Genomic DNA, 18,255 nt, shown 5'->3' on the forward strand with positions numbered 1-18,255 from the left:
GCCCATAACTCTAGCTCCCTAGGAACTGATACCATTTTCTGGCCTCTGTGGACACCTACACACACACACACACACACACACACACACACACACACGCACACGCACACACACACTCATATGCATGCATACACATATATACATTTAAGTAATTTTTAAAATATAAATTAAAAGAAATATTCTTGGGCTAGGGAGATGGCTCAGTCATGGCAGTAATGCACACACACTGACATACATACATACATGCATGCACATATACACAAATGCATACACATAAAATGCACACATACTCTTTCCAGAAGGTGAATGAGACATTCAGCCTAAAGACTAGCCTCCTTCTGTTGCTCGGTTTCATTACCTCATTGCTGGTCCTCTTTTTTTAACCTGTTCTTCACTTCCCAAAGTCCAACTAGGCAATACTTCTGACAGACTTCCTGGTGATGTTGATACTGATAAGTGATCCAAAGGCCACACCAAAGGGCACCAGAGAACATCTGAAAGTGAGCAAAGGCTCACCATAGGATTGCTAGCATTGCTGGACCATGCCTTAGGTGGTTAGGATAACCAGAGTCCCAGCAGAACACACGCTGACCTTCTATATAACAAAGAAAGCCAACCAATTACCGCAGTACCTTTGGTTGATGGGATTGATGGCTCTGCACTTACTCTGAGTCTGATGTTGTGGGTTCAAGAAAAGAAAAAGCTGACTCCTATGAGTTGTCCTTTTACCTCCACACACATGCTGTGGTATGCACGTACACACACACACACGCAGACACACACATGCACATACTCACATACATGCGTGCACATACTCACATACATGCACGCACACACTCACACATTCACACACACACTCACACATGTGCACACATGCATGCATGCACACATACGCACTCACATACATGCTCACATGCACACATGCACGTTGCACACACACGCACACACACATGCACGCGCAAACAAAGGAATGTGGTAAAAACTCCCCAGTATCAGCTATAGTGCTGATTTCTGTAGGTCTCTTTCTACCACTCTGAACTTGGACTCTACTTCTAGAAAACACACAGTGCCCTGGCACATCAGGTGCTTTGCCCAGAGAAATTCTTACTTCCCTGTCAGGCGCATAACATTGGCAAAATGGCACCTACATGGTTTTTGAAGGGTTTAAACATTGTCCATATGCCTGTCCTCTTCCCCCAAGAAATAGGACACGGCTACATTTCTGACTACCAGTCAGCTTCCTTTATATTTTTGTCTTTATATTATTTATGTACATGTATCAAAGTTTATTTAAATACATATAATAATAATGAAAGCTCATCATGTTTTGCATAGTTATATACACATATGCTCTGTGTGTGTGTGTGTGTGTGTGTGTGTGTGTGTGTGTGTGCATGTGTGTGTATTCTTGATCTCTAGCAACAGAAATCTTATCTGGTGTTCTCCTTGCATAGAGAAAGCATGTTTGATCAGTCTTACTAGCGAGAGAAGAATGAGATGAAGTGATATTTAAGACAAAACTGGTTATATTAGTTTCCTTGTCCCAGGGCCCTCTCGTTTGTCATGACACCATCCTGGTTGCTGAACAAAGAAGCCAGACAATTCCATAAATCATAGCGGCTTGAAACCACTCTGTCCCTCTCGCGGTGTCATCTGCTCTGTTTTACCTTCCTAAGTACTTCTTTCCTCTTGCCATCCCTTGACACTGGAAATGGAGTCAGGGTTAAGTAAGTGTCTTGCCTAATAACTGTTATTACATAGTAAGAGAGAAAACCAAAATTCAGTTCTACCAACTGGACATTATCCTCTCTCTGTTTACCCAACTAAGGCCAGTGTTTGAATGCCCTTCTTGCCTGCCCTCTGGGAACTGTGACTACTAGCTTTCCTCAATGGTTCTCAATAGCATCCCTGTTTCCTGAACTTCCCCTGCCTACACTTATCCAGCTGTGTCCAAGCCGGCTCGAGTGCCCTGGCTCACGAGTGATCATGAAAGCATCTTTACCCTGTTTACACTGACATCTCAGTCTCTGACTCCACCTCTGCTCTGACAGTGTGTCCTCAGGTGGGTGTGACAACCCTGAGCTATCCAGCTGTGTAGTGGGTGGCTTGGATGAGAGCTCACTTCCACCCCATTTTAGCAAGCCCAGCTGGAGGAGACTAAACCCGAGGTCCTGCTGCTCCATCCAGCCCAGTGGAAACCAACAAAGGAACTTAAAAGGCTACCTTTGGGATGAATGTTCCTCATTTTCCAATGTCCCCGAGTGAACCGTTCAGAGCTGAATACTAAAGATGAAAGCAGTCTGCTTTGGAGAGGAACATCTGGCTCATTTGTACTCTTAGCAGTAAGAGCGCCAGCCAGTTTCATTTCTCTATTATAATAGCAAGGCCAGTGTGACATGAGGACAGAAGGGCCAGAGTCAGGCTGTCGCTGCTCAGTCCTGAGCCAGCCACATCATTCTGCCTCGAGACGTTTGCCCGTTCCGTCTTCATCATTTCAGGGGCATTTTCAATATGCCTGTCGTGCTTTCTTCCCGGAGCCCTCTGCTCCAGGTCAGCTGTCCTGCCCTGCCACAGCCCTGCACCTGCCATTCTTCTCGTTAACGTATGCTTCCCCTGCTGCCCTGTGTGTGCAAGAAAGATCTGGACACTCCTGTGTCTGTTTGAAGCTCACAAAAGGTTTGTCAAAATAAGGCTATACTTAATTGCAAAGCCGAAGTAGACCCCCACACATCCTTCTTCCCTACCTGGATTCCTCTGAACTAACTGCCTTGTTTTCTTGATTGGTACCTTGGTGCGGGAGAATTATCTGTATTCTGTCAATCATATTTTAATAAAACGCTGATTGGCCAGGCAGGCAGTATAGGCGGGTCAACCAGACAGGAAGTAGAGGCGGGGCAAAGAGAATAGAATAAGGTTATGGAGGAGGAAGGTCCCTCCGGCACTCCTGCGCAGATCACTGAAGAAGCAACATGTAAGCTGCCCCCGCTGGAAAAGGTACTGAGCCATTATGGCTAACATAGATGAGAATAATGGGTTAATATAAGTTATAAGAGTTAACAAGAAGCCTGACCTAATGAGCCAATCAGTTTATAATCCTATGGAGTCCTGTGTGTAATTTCTCTTTGGGATTTGCCGGCTGTTGGGGTACCGGGCGGGACGGAAATCCCAACAAGCCGGCCCCTCATGTTACATATGGCGCCCAGACGTGGATAACTGAATCCACAGAAAGCCTGAGAAAGCTTGGAAAAGAATAGAGTAAAGCATGGCTTCTTGGTGGCAGCAATTTCTCAGGTCTACTTTGCTTGCTAGAGGCAAGCAAGCACTCTCTTCTGAGAGAGGCTTCCTGACTCAGCTTTAGCTGCAAAACCTTGCAGCTCTTTAAAGAGGTCCTGCCACAAAACACTTAAATGTTGTTGATGACAAGCTGAACGCATTCTTTTCAGTTTTCAGCTGTAGCAGGAGAAAAGCTGTGCTGTTTTAAAATGCCGGCTATCTGGGCTGTCCTGCCAGAGCAAACTCTGACTCTTTCAGGCAGGCAGTCCGACTGAGTGTGGTCTGTGAGCAGAATGCTGCAACTTGCTTGCTGACAAGGACCTTAAAACACCGTAGAGTTGTGGCAGTAAAAGGTTTCAGTGGTACCTCAGCCACAAGGCTGGAAAGCTAAAAAATGAGCTGGATCTAGCCGTCAAAGCCACGGCTTTAAAGGAGAGGACTAATCTTCTCCTTAAAGACTCATGTAGTCAAAAAAGAGAGAGAGATACAGTAAAGAGAGGTTCAAAGACGAAGAAAACCTCTAAATGGTTTACAGTGTGTTAAAAATATATGCAGGATAAAAGTTAAAGTTCTTAAAGTAAAAAGAAAGAAAGAGAGTAGTTAGGTGTGGTAGAACACACCTTTAATCCCAGTGCCTGGGAAGCAGAGGTACGTTGACCTCTGAGACTTTAAGGGGCAGAGGTAGTTGACCTCTGTGACTTCAAGGTGTGGTAGCACACACCTTTAATCCCAATGCCTGGGAGGCAGAGACAGATCTCTGAGTTCAAGGTGTGGTAGCACACACCTTTAATCCTAGCACTGGGGAAGCAGAGACACGTGGATCTCTGTGAGTTCAAGGTGTGGTAGCAAACACTTTTGAGCCCAGTACTGGGGAGGCAGAGAAGGAAGGATCTCTGTGAGTTCAAGGACAGCCTGGTCTACAGAGTTATTCCAGGACAAGGATATACAGAGAACCTGTCTCAAAAAGTAAAAATAAAAGAAATAGAGGTTGAAATAAAGCTGCATAAAGATGGAAAATAAACAGAGAATCTTGATACTGTATGCTATTATTCTCTCTTTGAATTGTTTGAATGCTGAGGAAGGAGCAACAGCTGCTAAAAAGCTTTTGTTTATAAATGCTGCTGAACTAACCCAAGATAGGCATTTTGAAAATACCTTGGCTTCAAAACTGAAGTCAAAAGGTATGTTACTTTGGAGAAGAGATTCTGCTTTTGTTTCCACAGAAAATGAGAGACTCTGGATTTATTCAGAGTTAAGAATAATCACCTTTGACCAAGGGAGGCCACCTGAAAAATCTCCGATAGGAACAGATGGCCCAGATGTCTGAGTTCTACATCCAGAACAGATTCAAGACTGCTGCCTGAGATGATCGAGACTCACAGGATACTCCAGTCATGACTTGATTATAACTCTAAATTTTCTTTAGGTCCCCTTAAGACTATCAGCGCCCCCACCAGCAGGAAGTAGCCTGAAATACTACGCCCACATTCCCAACAAATGGATTATGGGTATTTTCCTTTGTTTAAAAAAAAAAAAGAGAGGGAAATGGTGCGGGAGAATTATCTGTATTCTGTCAATCATATTTTAATAAAACGCTGATTGGCCAGGCAGGCAGTATAGGCGGGTCAACCAGACAGGAAGTAGAGGCGGGGCAAAGAGAATAGAATAAGGTTATGGAGGAGGAAGGTCCCTCCGGCACTCCTGCGCAGATCACTGAAGAAGCAACATGTAAGCTGCCCCCGCTGGAAAAGGTACTGAGCCATTATGGCTAACATAGATGAGAATAATGGGTTAATATAAGTTATAAGAGTTAACAAGAAGCCTGACCTAATGAGCCAATCAGTTTATAATCCTATGGAGTCCTGTGTGTAATTTCTCTTTGGGATTTGCCGGCTGTTGGGGTACCGGGCGGGACGGAAATCCCAACAAGCCGGCCCCTCATGTTACAGTACCTCCTTTATTTCTCTTGCCATTGAAGAGGACGTGCATGTGCCCCTTGGGCTGTGCTATTGCTCTGGATTGAGTTTGTTATTGGGTCATGGAAATCAAGTTCCAAAAAATGTTTTGGCTTAGGTCAGCAAGTTACAGAAACTCCCCGCTGCCCTGGCTATACTAAGACATAGCCTCCTCTTTCTTCCAGTTCTGGCAGTGTGGCCAGTGGGTGGAAGTCGTGGTTGACGACCGATTGCCTGTCATAGGCAAGAACTTCCTCTTTGTGCATCCTCGCAGAGGCAACCAGGAATTTTGGCCCTGCCTGATGGAGAAAGCCTATGCCAAGTAAGTATGGGTGAGCCTCTCCGCCTGGTTTCAGTGCAGGCTCTGCTTGCCCCGTGTCTTGCCCTCACAGATGCTTCCTGCCAGCTGGACCTGCAGTTCACAGTATCTGTTCTGAATGCAAGCAATGTCCTGGGTGTGGTGAAGTCACACTTTGGACCCAGCATGGGGAAACTGAAGCAGGTGGATCTCTGTAACCAGCTTTGTCTACCTAGTGAGGTCCAGGGCTGCCAAGGCTACATAATAAGACTTTGTCTCAAAACAAATCAACACTGTCCATTTGAGCATCAGGGCCCTTGTCACCCAGTGAAACAATCTCTGTAAACAATTGCCAAATTCAAGGTTTGGGTACTGGGGCCATCAGAAGGGACCCACAGACACGTAGTAAGGTGTGGAGTAGACATCTGGACTCGTGTAAGGTTAACAATCAGAATCTAGATGAAATACCGTTTTCCTTGGTATCTGGAGAGTGGCTCCAGGATCCGCCCATAGATATTAGAAACCATGAATTTGAAGATCCTTATATAAAGTGAAATAGTATTTACATATAAACTACACACATCCTGTATGCTCTAAATCATCTATACATATATTACAATATAATTCCTAACATGATATAAATCCTATGCAAATAGTCATTAGACTATATTATTTAGGAAACAATGACAAGGGATATTTGCACATGCTCATTACTGACATTTGTTTCCAACAACTTTCATCCACGGTTGGTTTCATAGTGGGTGCAAAGGCTACAGACTCAAAGGACTGGACTGGCTATCATCCTGCACACACTCTGATGTGGTAAAGATGAACAAATGATCCTGACTCCCTGGCCTATAGAGAGCCAGACTAAGGTTGCTGGAAGACATAACATTTGAGCGAGGAAGGATAGAAGGATGGGTAGGATGGAAAGATGGAAGGATGGAAGAATGGGTAGGGTGGGTAGGATGGAAGGATGGAAGAATGGAAGGATGGAAGGATGGGTAGGATAGAAGAATGAAAGGATGGGTAGAACGGAAGGATGGTAGGATGGGTAGGATGGAATGATGGGTAGGATGGAATGATGGGTAGGATGGAAGGATGAGTAAGATAGAAGAATGGAAGCATAGAAGAATGGAAGGATGGGTAGGATGGAAAGATGGGAGGACAGAAGGATGGGATGGGTAGGACTCGACAGAGGGAAGAGGCAGTGAGAGGCGAACAGATGAAAGCTTGGGTGAAACACTTCAAACTGTGGTCCAGGAACTGACAGGGTCCTGTGTGTCTCCTATGAGATCTCATTTATATGGGGGAATGGTAGACGAGCCAGATTTTCTCCTTCTCTTGTGGTCCACACAGGATGTTCAGGGACCACCTTGTGGTCCTGACAAGTTCAGAACTTATATGCACCCCACCTTGCTTGTTTTCCTTGGGCTTTAAGGGTTACTTGTTCAACAGATGCCTACTGAACATTTTACCATATGCCAGGCTCGGTTTTTGGCACTGCCTCAGGCCCTAGAGCAGTCTGGCTTGAGTGAATATGTGTAATGATATGCACACACACATCTACATAGAACAAGGCACCGTTCTAGAGAGGTTCCGGCTTTCTACAACCAAAAAAGAAAGAAAATGCAAATTTTTAAAAGTCAGACAGTACCCCTCTATGCTATCTTTGACAAAAGTCAAAGCTAGGTAAGGCCACGTGGCTGACGGGAATCTAGGAAAAAGCCTTGATGGACACACCTGAAGCAGCCTTCTAAGAGCCACTTAAACTCTTAGATTTCTCATAAGTATGTGTCGCACCCCATGAGGACGCACCTAGAGGGGCTCTAAGAGGACAGGTCTGGGCTGTTCCTGATGGCATTGTGGATAAAGTGTGAGAAACCCATGCCAGGATGCATAGGTACCATGGGGTAGGTGTACTCATAGACCAGTCACACAGCAGTCGGAAGCCACAAGTGCAATCTAGGCCCAGGCCGATCCTTGGAGGGTGGGCTTTAAACAAATGGGGCAAGAAACATGGAGCAGTAAAATATGAAGTCGCTTGTGGACATGGACGTTACAGTCACTGTAGCTTGCATTTCACAAGAACACAGCAGGAAGAAACGTTGCATGCTCTGCATCCTGAAATGGTTGGCGAGGGGAAGAAACCCAGTGGCCTATCTGACTCCCTGTCTCGTCTCCGCTGTCATCTCCCTCAGGAGAGTCTGCCTTCTGGCTCCTCATAGCAGACCTGGCCTTGTGGCCTTGCTCCTTTTCTCTCCTTCGGGCTTCAGTCTGCTCCTGACCCTATCTCCTGCTCCATATGAGGTTCCCATTGCAGAGAGACTGGCAGTCTAACTGGCCAGGCTTTCACTGGGTCCCCGTTGACCTTCTCCACCATGGCCAGGGCTCAGAGGCCATAGAGCCCTGTGATTAAGAGCTGTGGGTGAGACTGTTTCCCCCAGAAGGATGCACGGGCAAAGACATAGAGAACAACACTTCAGAGGGGGAGGAGGAAGCCAGAGCTCACAGGAGAAAGACCATGATGCGGTCCACATCCTTGGGGAGAAAGGGAACAGGAGAAAAGGACATAGGGCTGGAAGGCTCTTTCTTTACACACGAATAAGGTGAGCAACCAAGCTACCATGAGACAACAGATGCAAGCAATTGAATCCCTTGGCCACCTGCCTGGGAGGGGCTCCATGTAGCAGGGTGCCAGCCCGGCTGGATTCACAATCTAGATTAAGAGGTTCCTCCAGACCCATCTATGTGCGTTCTTTCTTTCTTTTTCTCTTTGAAAGGCAATTTGTGGAAAAACTAAAGTTGTTTCTCGCTTCTTTTGTCGGGAAGAGCTGTGCACTCACACTGGAGAAAGAAGTCGAGATAACAGGCAGGGCTGTTGAACCAGAGCGGGCGTTCTGGGAGGTTAATTCACTCCTAAGCTACTTACACAAACACTGCCATTATCTTTCCTAGCTGGATCCCACCCTTATCACTTCTGGGCCTCATTTTTCCCCCTTATGTAAAAAGAAGGAGCCCGGGAGAATTAGAAAGCTTGAGAACGGAAATGATGACTTTGACCCCATTTTGTTAATAGCTGACCTAAAGCAATCACTAAGCCTGAGGAGAAATGGGAGACTAGGCCCAAATCCGACATACTCCCGCCTAAAGAAATCTAGCTGCGGATAAAACGTTTTGGACGATTAAAACTCGTTAAAAGCTTTGCCCCCACCCACCCACCCATCCACCTGGAGAGGAGAGTTACAGGATGCAGAAAAGAATGCCAGCATTTCAGAGCCAGGGCTCTCAGAGAGGTCTATGTGGGCATCAAGCACTCCTTCCTGAAAGGAAGGAGAAGATTAAAAAGCTCAGAGGGTTCACATCACTTGCCCAAGGTCACAGAGTGGTCAAGACCAAGCCGGGACCAAGAGTTGTCCCCCCAGCTGTTGGTTCTACAGAAAGAAATCTGTCTTTTGGGACCACTCACACAAACATGGAGAGCATAGCTGTCCGTGGCAGGGGCCACACTCCCTCTGAGGGCACAGACACAGCCCAGTGGACAGGTGGACTCCCAATTCCCACATATCACTGTGCTGGGGAGTCCTGAAGTAAATTAATCAGATCGGTCAAGTGTCAGGCAGAGCAATCTGTATTTGGAGATTGAAGAGATGGGGACAAGATCTGGCAGGCCGCTTGTCAGCCATGGCAGTGTCTCTGTGGGCCAGAACCGCAGCATCCTAGCTCCTGCTGTCAGGTTCGGTATAGACATCTGGATTCTTCTGTTCTGTCACAGAATGGAGATAGTCATTTTCTCAAGACGAGGCTCAAACAGAGGGATAAGGGCAGGCTCACCCAGAATTCCTGGGTTCAGGTAGCAAGGCATAGTGACAGATGTGGTGGGCACTGTTCTCTCTCTCTCTCTCTCTCTTTCTCTCTCCCTCCCTCCCCACCGTTTCCTCTCAGCAGCTAGAGCTAAGAATAGTTACCATGTTCCTGAAGTCTCAGCAGGATCTGTAAGCCCGCATCTATAAAGAAGAGACCCAACTCAACTCCCTGTCAAAACATCCAACTGCTACTGGGACAGGCATTGTAAGCACCAAGGACAGACACTGAGAGAAGGTTCCGGAAGACATGAGGAGAAGTTCTGACAGTGACAGCATGGACAGGGAGCTCTTCCACTGTGTGTGGTACATCTGTGGTGACAGCAGAATGTTGTGGGTGACAGACCTGAGATGAAGCCCAGAGCCATTGAGATGGGGAACATCCGTGAAGAGGGGTCAAAACCCCAAGCTGCTTTCCTGGAGCGACCACATTCATGGGTCCTGCTGAGAGCTGGGAGGGAGCCTTGGTACAGGCATGAGGACTGGGGCAGCAGAGCACTAATAGACTTTGCAATGATCCTTCTTAACTTTGCCATCCTTGGTAAATAGCAAGAGTCAAGTTGTCAGACCTGAGTGGGCATAACCCTGATCAAAGGGAACCTGCGTCACTGACTGAGCAAACACCATGGAGATAAAGAATTTAAAGTCAATCAGAACCTGGGGTCAGGGAGGCTGGGGAGGGGGGGATAAGATCAGCACTCGTTTTAAACAATGTAGGTAAATGTCACATGAGTGTCCCTGTCAACTTGACCTTTTGGTCTGTGGATCCTTAGGTTTCTGTAACAATAGGTTTTTCTGAACAACCCACGGCATGTGTGCCTGGGACACAGCGGCTGTTTCACACATGTTTGCCAACATGAATTTGCTGGAATTCTATGTGGGTCTAGGAGGAAAGCGACCAAGGCAGAAATAGGATGAGAAAGGAGTGTTTAGGGGCCCCACTCTGACCCGGTCCATCCTGGTGTGTCTAGTGGAAATCCCAAGAAGGAAACGAAGAAGGGTCATCTCCAAGACCAAATGCCTTGTTACTGGCAGCGGTGAGAGTGGACCCAGGCCCAGACTCCCATTTGATTTTATAAAAGTAGAGGAAACAAAGAGTCGTGGCAGGAGCTCTGGCCATCGCTTATGGAAGGCTCTGCACAGGGATCTGGCAGGAACGGAGGGGAGGGCAGCTCCTGCAGTCAGGAGACAGCCCACAGGCCTCCATCTCCTATCTTTCGTGTCTTGCCATGGCTGTAGTTTAGCAACCCACAGTTCACCCCACTGAGAGGCTGACTTTATGGCCTCAGTTTTAGCTATCCCGTTGTGATTGTTCCAGTGCACCTTTTCCCATAGACCACATGCTTACCCCAACACTCTTGTCCACCCTTCTAGGTCTACCATGCTCCACTGCAGAGGTTCTCAACACATGGGTTGTAACCCCTTGTGGGGGATATCAAACGATCCTTTCGTTCTGCATATCTGATATTTACATTACAATTCATAACAGTAGCAAAGTTACAGTTGTGAAGTAGCAATGAAAATACTTTTATGGTTGGAGGTCAGCGCAACATAAGGAACTATATCAAGGTGTCACAGAATTAGGAAGGTTGAGAACCACGGCTCTACTGGCTCTGGGAACCTCTCCAATTTGATTTTCTCTCCCTGAAACACCCTTGGCACTTCCTTTATCCACATGAACCTTAACCCAGAGTTGAGGGTCCACGGCCCAGGGTCTGTCTGTCTTCTGTCTCCCATGGTTACTTACTTGTTTCCTGCAGGAAATAGAGACTCAACTAGGTCAAAGAGTTTGATTTGTGATCATTGACAATCCTTTCTAAAGCAATTATGTCTTGATGCCAAGCACTGGTGTGGAGGACAGACAGGTCTGGAACACAGAGATGGAGACACACAGATCACTGTGCCTCACAATGCTGGCCATGGCCAGAGGCTCTCTCTGTGCTGCCCACGTTCACTTAACTCAGTGAGACATTTGTAAATGTCCTCTCCTCCAACAGGCAAAGGCAGCCTGAGAAAGCTCAGTCTCCTTCCAGGCATTGAAAGTTTGTGAGGGGCACCAAGGATGGTCCCTCGATAATGTGTGATGGGGTGCTGAAGCGGGCTCGAAGAGGCTAAGTCAAATCCTGCCAGCACACAGCCAGGGGGTGATAAACAGGGTTCAAACGCTGGAGTCTGAAGCGAAACCAGGAAGGAAGCAAAGCTGAGACAATGAGGCCAGGTATTTCTGAGGTGCAGGAGCGAAAGGAGCAGGCCAAAGGCTGCAGGGTGGGAGAGATATCTAGAGAACAGATCTGAGGGTATGTATGCCCAGACCCACCTCTTCCCATGCCACCTTTGCTAAAGTCTCTCTCCTTCCTAATTTCCAGGGAGATGGGTGGCATTATAAACAAGAGCTCTGGGTCAGGGAGAACAAAGGCTGCTTGTTGCCAGTCTGTACTTGGGGGTATTAATGGTGAGTCCTTTGAGGGTGGGGATGAGCATGTACCCAGGGTGGCCCTGCACATGTTGGTGCTTACTGTGTCTTCTGACCGAGGAGGCAGCAACAAAGATGGTCATCAAAACAGCATGCAATGTTTTCTAGGGTCTGGTTTACCCCAGTCTTCCTTCCTCCTGGGGCCACAGTGTGTGTGGCCCACGATGGATAGAGAAGTCTCTCATCTAGGGGCCATGCCCAGGGTTGAGGTACCATCTCCTGCTTCAGGGCTAACCTGACCTCCCCCTCCCAGGCTGCTTGGCTCCTATTCCCAGATCCACTACGGTTACCTTCCTGATGCCCTGGTGGACCTCACAGGAGGCGTGGTCACCATCGTCAACCTGCACTCCTCCCCTTCCAACCTACTGATGGCAGTGAAGACTGCAGTCAAGGCAGGCTCAATGGTGGCCTGTGCCACTCCAAAGGGGGTGAGTAGATGGTGGGTGGCTTCCTTGGTACCCAAGAAGTTTTTCTTCAGCTGGGAGTGTCCATCCAGAGTCCTAAAGCAGGGAGGAGACAGGGATTCCAAAATCGTATCAGAGGAGAGGAAATGAGCTCAGAGAGATAAGTGAGGTTTCAGAGTCACATGGAGAGGGGCTGCTGTGCGTAAAATGGAGTTCACCCCCAAATCCTAACATACTGCTTCCTTATGGCCAAGAGCAGCATGTGGGCCAGGGTGACCAGAAGTCTTTTGAGATGTCAAAAAAAAAAAAAGTAACTATAGCTATGTGTGTCTCCATTGTGTTTTCTTTATATTTATAAAAAGCCCTGGTTCTCACTGGCCAGAGGGGTAGCAGGTCTCATAGCTTGCATGACCCCCAACTTATTCGAGTCTATTCTAAGATGCCTGACTCCCTGTCTACATGACGCTTCCGGTACTCTCAAACGCTGGCTAAGTCACACTGTTCCTTCTGGGTGTGGGGGTGTTGTTGGAGGGTGGGAGACCCAGTTGACTTGTGTTATGCTGTGTCTTGCTCATGACAAATGGTCAGAGGAGCAAGCAGCCCATGTCCCCAGAACCCCATGAGTTTCATAGTTAGTAGGGTAGGTAGTTTCCGGGCATGAAACAGTGGGAACTCCCAACCAGTAGTCTCCACACTCACACTCATACAAAGGGTTTTACACACACACGCACGCACGCACGCACACACACACTTCCTGCTGAGGGTGGGTAACTCACCAGCTAAGTTGCTGCCTGAATGTATTTTTCTGTTTCTCCAAAGCACTCTGTCTATTCTTGTGCAGTTGACGGATGAGTCCGAGGTGATGGAGAACGGACTGGTGAGCCAGCATGCCTACACAGTGACGGGAGCTGAGCAGGTGAGGCTGAACTACATGCCTGGCGTCTGTCCCCTGGGATGCTCGAAGCAAGAGTCAGGGTCAGATGACCTCAGCAAGCCCAAGAGCTGATGGGAGTATTTCTTTCCCTCAGGATACCCTAACTCCCTCCTCCGGCAGTCTCAATCCCTTCTCCAAAGTTATGGTGCCCCTGGTCCTTCTCCCCCAAGACCCTTCTCCCGTTAAGTCTTTGCTCTCTGTGAAGTGATCACAGAGATGGGTATCTAGTTAGATAGGGGATTTACTCCAAAGGGAGGACCGATGAATCACCCAGTTGACTCTGTGGAACACTTTACCCTGAAACTCAGGTCATTTCTGATGTACTAACCAAACAAAGGCCCTCTAAACCACATGTGTTCAAACAAGACAGCATTTACTTCTCTCTTGGGTAAACAGGCGATCCTGGGTCAGTGGGTGTCTTAATCATTGTTCTATTGCTGTGAAGAGACATCATGACCAAGGCCACTCTTAGGAAACACTTAACTGGGGATGGCTTCCAGTTTTAGAGGGTTAGACCATAATCGCCATGGTGGGAATCAGACAGGCAGGGTGCTAGAGCAATAGCTGAGAGCTTTACATCCTGATCCACAGGTAGGAGTGTGTGTGAGAGAGAAACAGAGAGAGACAGAGACAGAGAGACACACAGAGATACACAGACACACACAGAGAGAAAGAGAGAGACAGAGACAGCGAGAGACAGAAACAGAGAGACACACAGAGATACACAGACACACACAGAGAGAAAGAGAGAGAGAGAGAGAACACCTGGGCCTGGGGTAGGCCTTTGTAACTGCAAAGCCCACCCCCAGTCGCACACTTCCTCCAACAAGGCCACATCTCCTAACCCTTCCCAAATGGATTCACTAACTGAGGACCAGCCATTCAAATACATGAGCCTGTGGGGGCTATTCTCCTTCAAACCACCATAGTGGGTAACTCTGACATCCAGAGCGTGGGATCCTATCTCTAAGTTCAAGATACATGGTACCCTTATCTTCTAGCTTGGGAAAAGAGAGAGGTCAGGGGTCACCCTTTGCTCCCTGTAGTGGACAAGAATGAGAAAAGAGATCCACCCACCTGCCCCCCACAGCCCATCAGCCTGCATTTAATACCCCAGCCATACAGTGACCCAAAGGAGGCTGGGAAGTGCACTTTGTGGCTGTGTCTACCTATTCAGGTGCAACTTGACTCCACAAGAAAGAGGGCAGTCTATAGAACTGACTGCAAATGAATGAAAATGTGTGGGGCTTCTGGATAAAGTATGATTCATCTAGAAAACGCTATGGAAGTCCAGCTTCCTCCATTCTGAAATGAAGAAGCTGAGAGCAGATGGGAGAGGGCCAGCTTTGGCATAGCTGCCTGGTGCCTGGCCTCCCCAATTTGCATAGGCAGTCACCAACCAGCTGTACGAGGGCAGCATTTTCTGACTTTTCAAGGGTTTCCCCCAGCACTCTCTGTCACTGTATGCCCCACTCCTCTGGAAGTCAAACAAGGCTTCTATCACCGAAGAGACAGAGTTCCAAACTCCAGGGCAGATCTCTCACAGGTGCCGGTAAACTAAAGAATGCAGAGTGCCAAGTACCCTCGAGAGCCTTCTCAAACTCTTCTGTGCCAATCTATCTCTCCCATCCACCAGCTTCAAGCCAGTTACCCCACTGTTTCAAATCCTAGTTCACAGCATGTGGGACCTCATTCTGTCCCTTGCCTGCCTCCAAAATGGTAAATCAGCATCAATATACTTTGACAGTAGGCTTCTAATAAATGCTTGTTGAGTGGATGAATGCAATTGCATGCACCCATGAATACATTTGCCCTTGGCCTGAGAAGATGGCATCACTATTCCCCCGTTACAGAATATATGAGAGCAGCCTAGAAGGCATTTCCATGAGCAAGGTCATGGTGGCTACAGACCAACTGTCAGAGCTGTTCACCAGACCCTCTGTTCTACCCTCCCATCCTCTTCCACGAACTGTTGGTGTAGACAGTCAATACTATCATCACACTGGCCACGTGTAGAGACTCCATTTCCCACAGCCCTACTCTCCCAGATGTGGACAAGTCTCAAGGTTGCAAGATAAAATCTCCTGTGCCGTGGTAACTACGCTGCCTGGGTTTCTATGTTGTCAAGATTCTGATATCGCTTGCGGAACTGGAGAAAGAGAACTGTTATCAGTTAGTGATTATCTGTGGTGAGCACGGAATGAGAGTGGTCTGAACTGAGCGCCTGACCTGGGACGGCAGGTGAGCAAAGTTTCATGGCGTGGATAGTCCTGCCCTGCTTTTCTGAGCAGGTGTCACGTCACAGAATATACCTTCAGGAGATGTTCTGTGGTGATGAATATGTCTGGAGGATGCTTCTTCCCATTCTGGCCTCTCTCAGATGCAGTGTGCATTCACAGTTTAAAGGCTCTAAGTGTTCCTTCTTCAGTGATACTAGGTTTTCATCAACCAAACCACATTTTCTGGAGTCGAGCTACTAATAGTCAATGGAACTAGCCTTCATTCAAGGAAATACATCTAAGAAGCTGCTATTTAGGACAGATATCCTGGGCTACCACTTGTCCAGTGACACCTTTACTGAGAAGACTGGACAAGGTCAAAAGGGTGGTTGGGAGCAGTGAAACCACGAGCCACTCCGTTCTCATCCATATCCATGGCCTTAGCTTTGACTGTGACCTCTGCGCCCCTGGCCACAACCCACATAGGAACCAACTGGGCAGAGCCATAAAGAACACAAGGGCTCAGGGCTATGACTTTGCTAGCGACTCCCTCCCCCTCCTGAGGGATGAGGCTATAACTCTGAGCCATGAGCGCTAAGATTAAACCAGCCTGTAAATGGAGTATGCTTTTTAATCTGCTCATCCTCCCTCCAGGCAGGACACAGACAGGAAGATAAATGAAATTGGCATTTTTTATTATGCACCTAGCTCTGCTGGCAACTCCCCTGGGCCAAGGGGTGAGTGTTTATCTGCATGCCTCATTTAGCCCTGCTCTCAGCCCTTCTGAATCACTGGCTACTTCTCCTCCCTATGCCCAACTGAGCCCCTGACTCCACCGGGCACCAAAGGGAGCGCTCATTAGGTTCTGTGGCAAACAAGGTGACCCTGCCTTGTGGTACCAGCGGATGCTGGCAGCTGAGGGGAGGTTCAGGGTAGGTCAGAGAGGATAGCCTGGGCTTATGCCAGGAGCCTCTGCCCTCTGGAGGAACTGTGAACCTTATAGTGCATGCTGGTGAGAGACAGGACAGACCTGAAAAGAGACCCCCCCCACACACACACACACAAAAGACCTTTCCCAAGCCAAGATCCAGGTTCTACACCATGCTGTTCTACAGAGCCTACCTGTGAGTGTTCATGAGGGCCTGAGCAAGGCAATTCAAGGCAAATCTGAGGCCAAGGTCACAGCCACATCAAGGAGTCTTTATTCATGTCTAATTCCAAAATTTAGAGCCAGACCTCGGAGACCCACAGCAGCTAGAATGGGAATTCTCCCCTCTGCCTGCTGCTTGCTTACTCAGTGGTCTTGGGAAAGTTTACTTACCTCTCTGATTCTGTTATTTCCTCCGCAAGAAGGGATTGTAGAAATACCCATTCCAGAGAACTAGTCTTCGCACAGTTTCTCCTTGCCCAGTGATGGGCTGTTGAGTTTCTCTGCCGCCTCTGCCGTAAAGTCGGTGGGCAGCTCTCTCCTTTCCTGGGCCTGCCATCTCTGTAGATAGCATTAGCAAGGATCAATAGCCCAGCTACAACTCAGTCATGCTTCAGTCCCCCTCTCCAGGCTGAGGGCTCTGGGCTCCCGGAAGTGTGGGCTGGATTGTTTGTTGCTATCTGTTGTAACACTTCCACAGCCCCTACCCTCTAACACAACAGCACAAGTGAGACTGCGTGTCGGATGTAGGGCTGAAGATGAAGGGAGATTCAGGCTATAAGAGGCCACCTTCTCATAGACTGGGGTGTCCTGTCAGGATCAAGATGGGGAATGAGGAAGGCTAGCCTTGGCTATCCCAGCTCCAAGGACAGCCTTGTCTCCTTCATGTCAGCCTCCTCACTCACAACAACTGTACCTCAGCCTCGTAAGCTGCTGGCTTAGATGCAGGCTGTAAGGTGGATGGAGGTGAGTTCTGTGAGGGGGGATTAGAAGCAGCAGGGGACCACAAAGCTCTCCCCCTACAGCTGAATGAATCAGCCTCTGCTAGGTATCTGCAGTTAAACTTGTCTTCACCCAGCTCCGAGAGACAGCACCCAACATGATGGAGCTACCCGTGCACCTGCTGGGGGCTGAGTGCAAAACAAGGATCATTTTCATTCCCATCCCCGCCCCCCCCCCCCCGCTTCTCTCTCCCTCTCTCATTCCAGCTCCATGCAGGCAGCAAGAGAGACATTGATTTTTTTTCTTCTTTTCATTTTTCTCCTGGCTGCAGCCAAATGAGGTCAGAAGTTAAATTAGTCCTGGGAGGTAAAAAAAAAAAAAAAAAAGAAAAAGAAAAAAGAAAAAAAAAGAGCTGCATTCATACTTCAGCTCTCTGCTGACTTTTGCCAGAGATCCCTAACTGTTGTTTTCCTGTTCTTCCTTACAGATTCGGTACCAGAAGGGCTGGGAAGAAATCATCCGCCTCTGGAATCCCTGGGGCAACACAGAATGGAAAGGACGCTGGAGAGATGGGTATGAGTGATGGAAACATGGGCAGGGGCGGATTCTTCGCTGAACATCTGGGCAGGGGCCGGTCAGTCCTCTGCCGTCTTCACTGCGGGCCTGACCAGTTCATCACTGGTTACGGCTGTGGGTGTTCTTACACTCTCAGGAATCATTTTCCAGACGTCTATTAGACACCTGTTATGTGCACGTGACAAGCTGTGCAACGGGTTAGACAGGTGCTGTGATACATGCACACATAGGAAGGTCCAATGGCTGTCTCTCAAAAGATCTCACACACCCAAGATCAGCAAAGAGGGTAAAAAGACAGGATGGGAGCCAAGCTTCCCCCTTGGGAAAAGACAAGTGGAGAATAAAAGCATCCTTTCTGGAGGGCTTCTTGGGATTCAGATGCCAATGATGTCA

General features: G+C 48.1%; 1 protein-coding gene across 5 annotated transcripts in view; it reads left to right on the forward strand.

Moving 5' to 3' along the window:
- Capn13 (calpain 13) overlaps positions 1-18,255 on the forward strand; it is an 89,776-nt gene that overhangs the window by 33,744 nt on the left and 37,777 nt on the right. For all 5 annotated transcript variants that reach the window (XM_085691252.2, XM_085691254.2, XM_085691251.2 and 2 more), the window contains exons 6-9: positions 5,411-5,547; positions 12,113-12,287; positions 13,105-13,179; positions 17,774-17,859. In XM_085691252.2, coding sequence (XP_085547378.2) covers positions 5,411-5,547; positions 12,113-12,287; positions 13,105-13,179; positions 17,774-17,859 — 473 coding nt within the window. The remainder of the gene's footprint in view (positions 1-5,410; positions 5,548-12,112; positions 12,288-13,104; positions 13,180-17,773; positions 17,860-18,255) is intronic.

Source organism: Myodes glareolus, chromosome 6, assembly GCF_982192425.1.
Source record: "Myodes glareolus chromosome 6, mMyoGla1.1, whole genome shotgun sequence".
NCBI classification, from domain to species: domain Eukaryota; kingdom Metazoa; phylum Chordata; class Mammalia; order Rodentia; family Cricetidae; genus Myodes; species Myodes glareolus.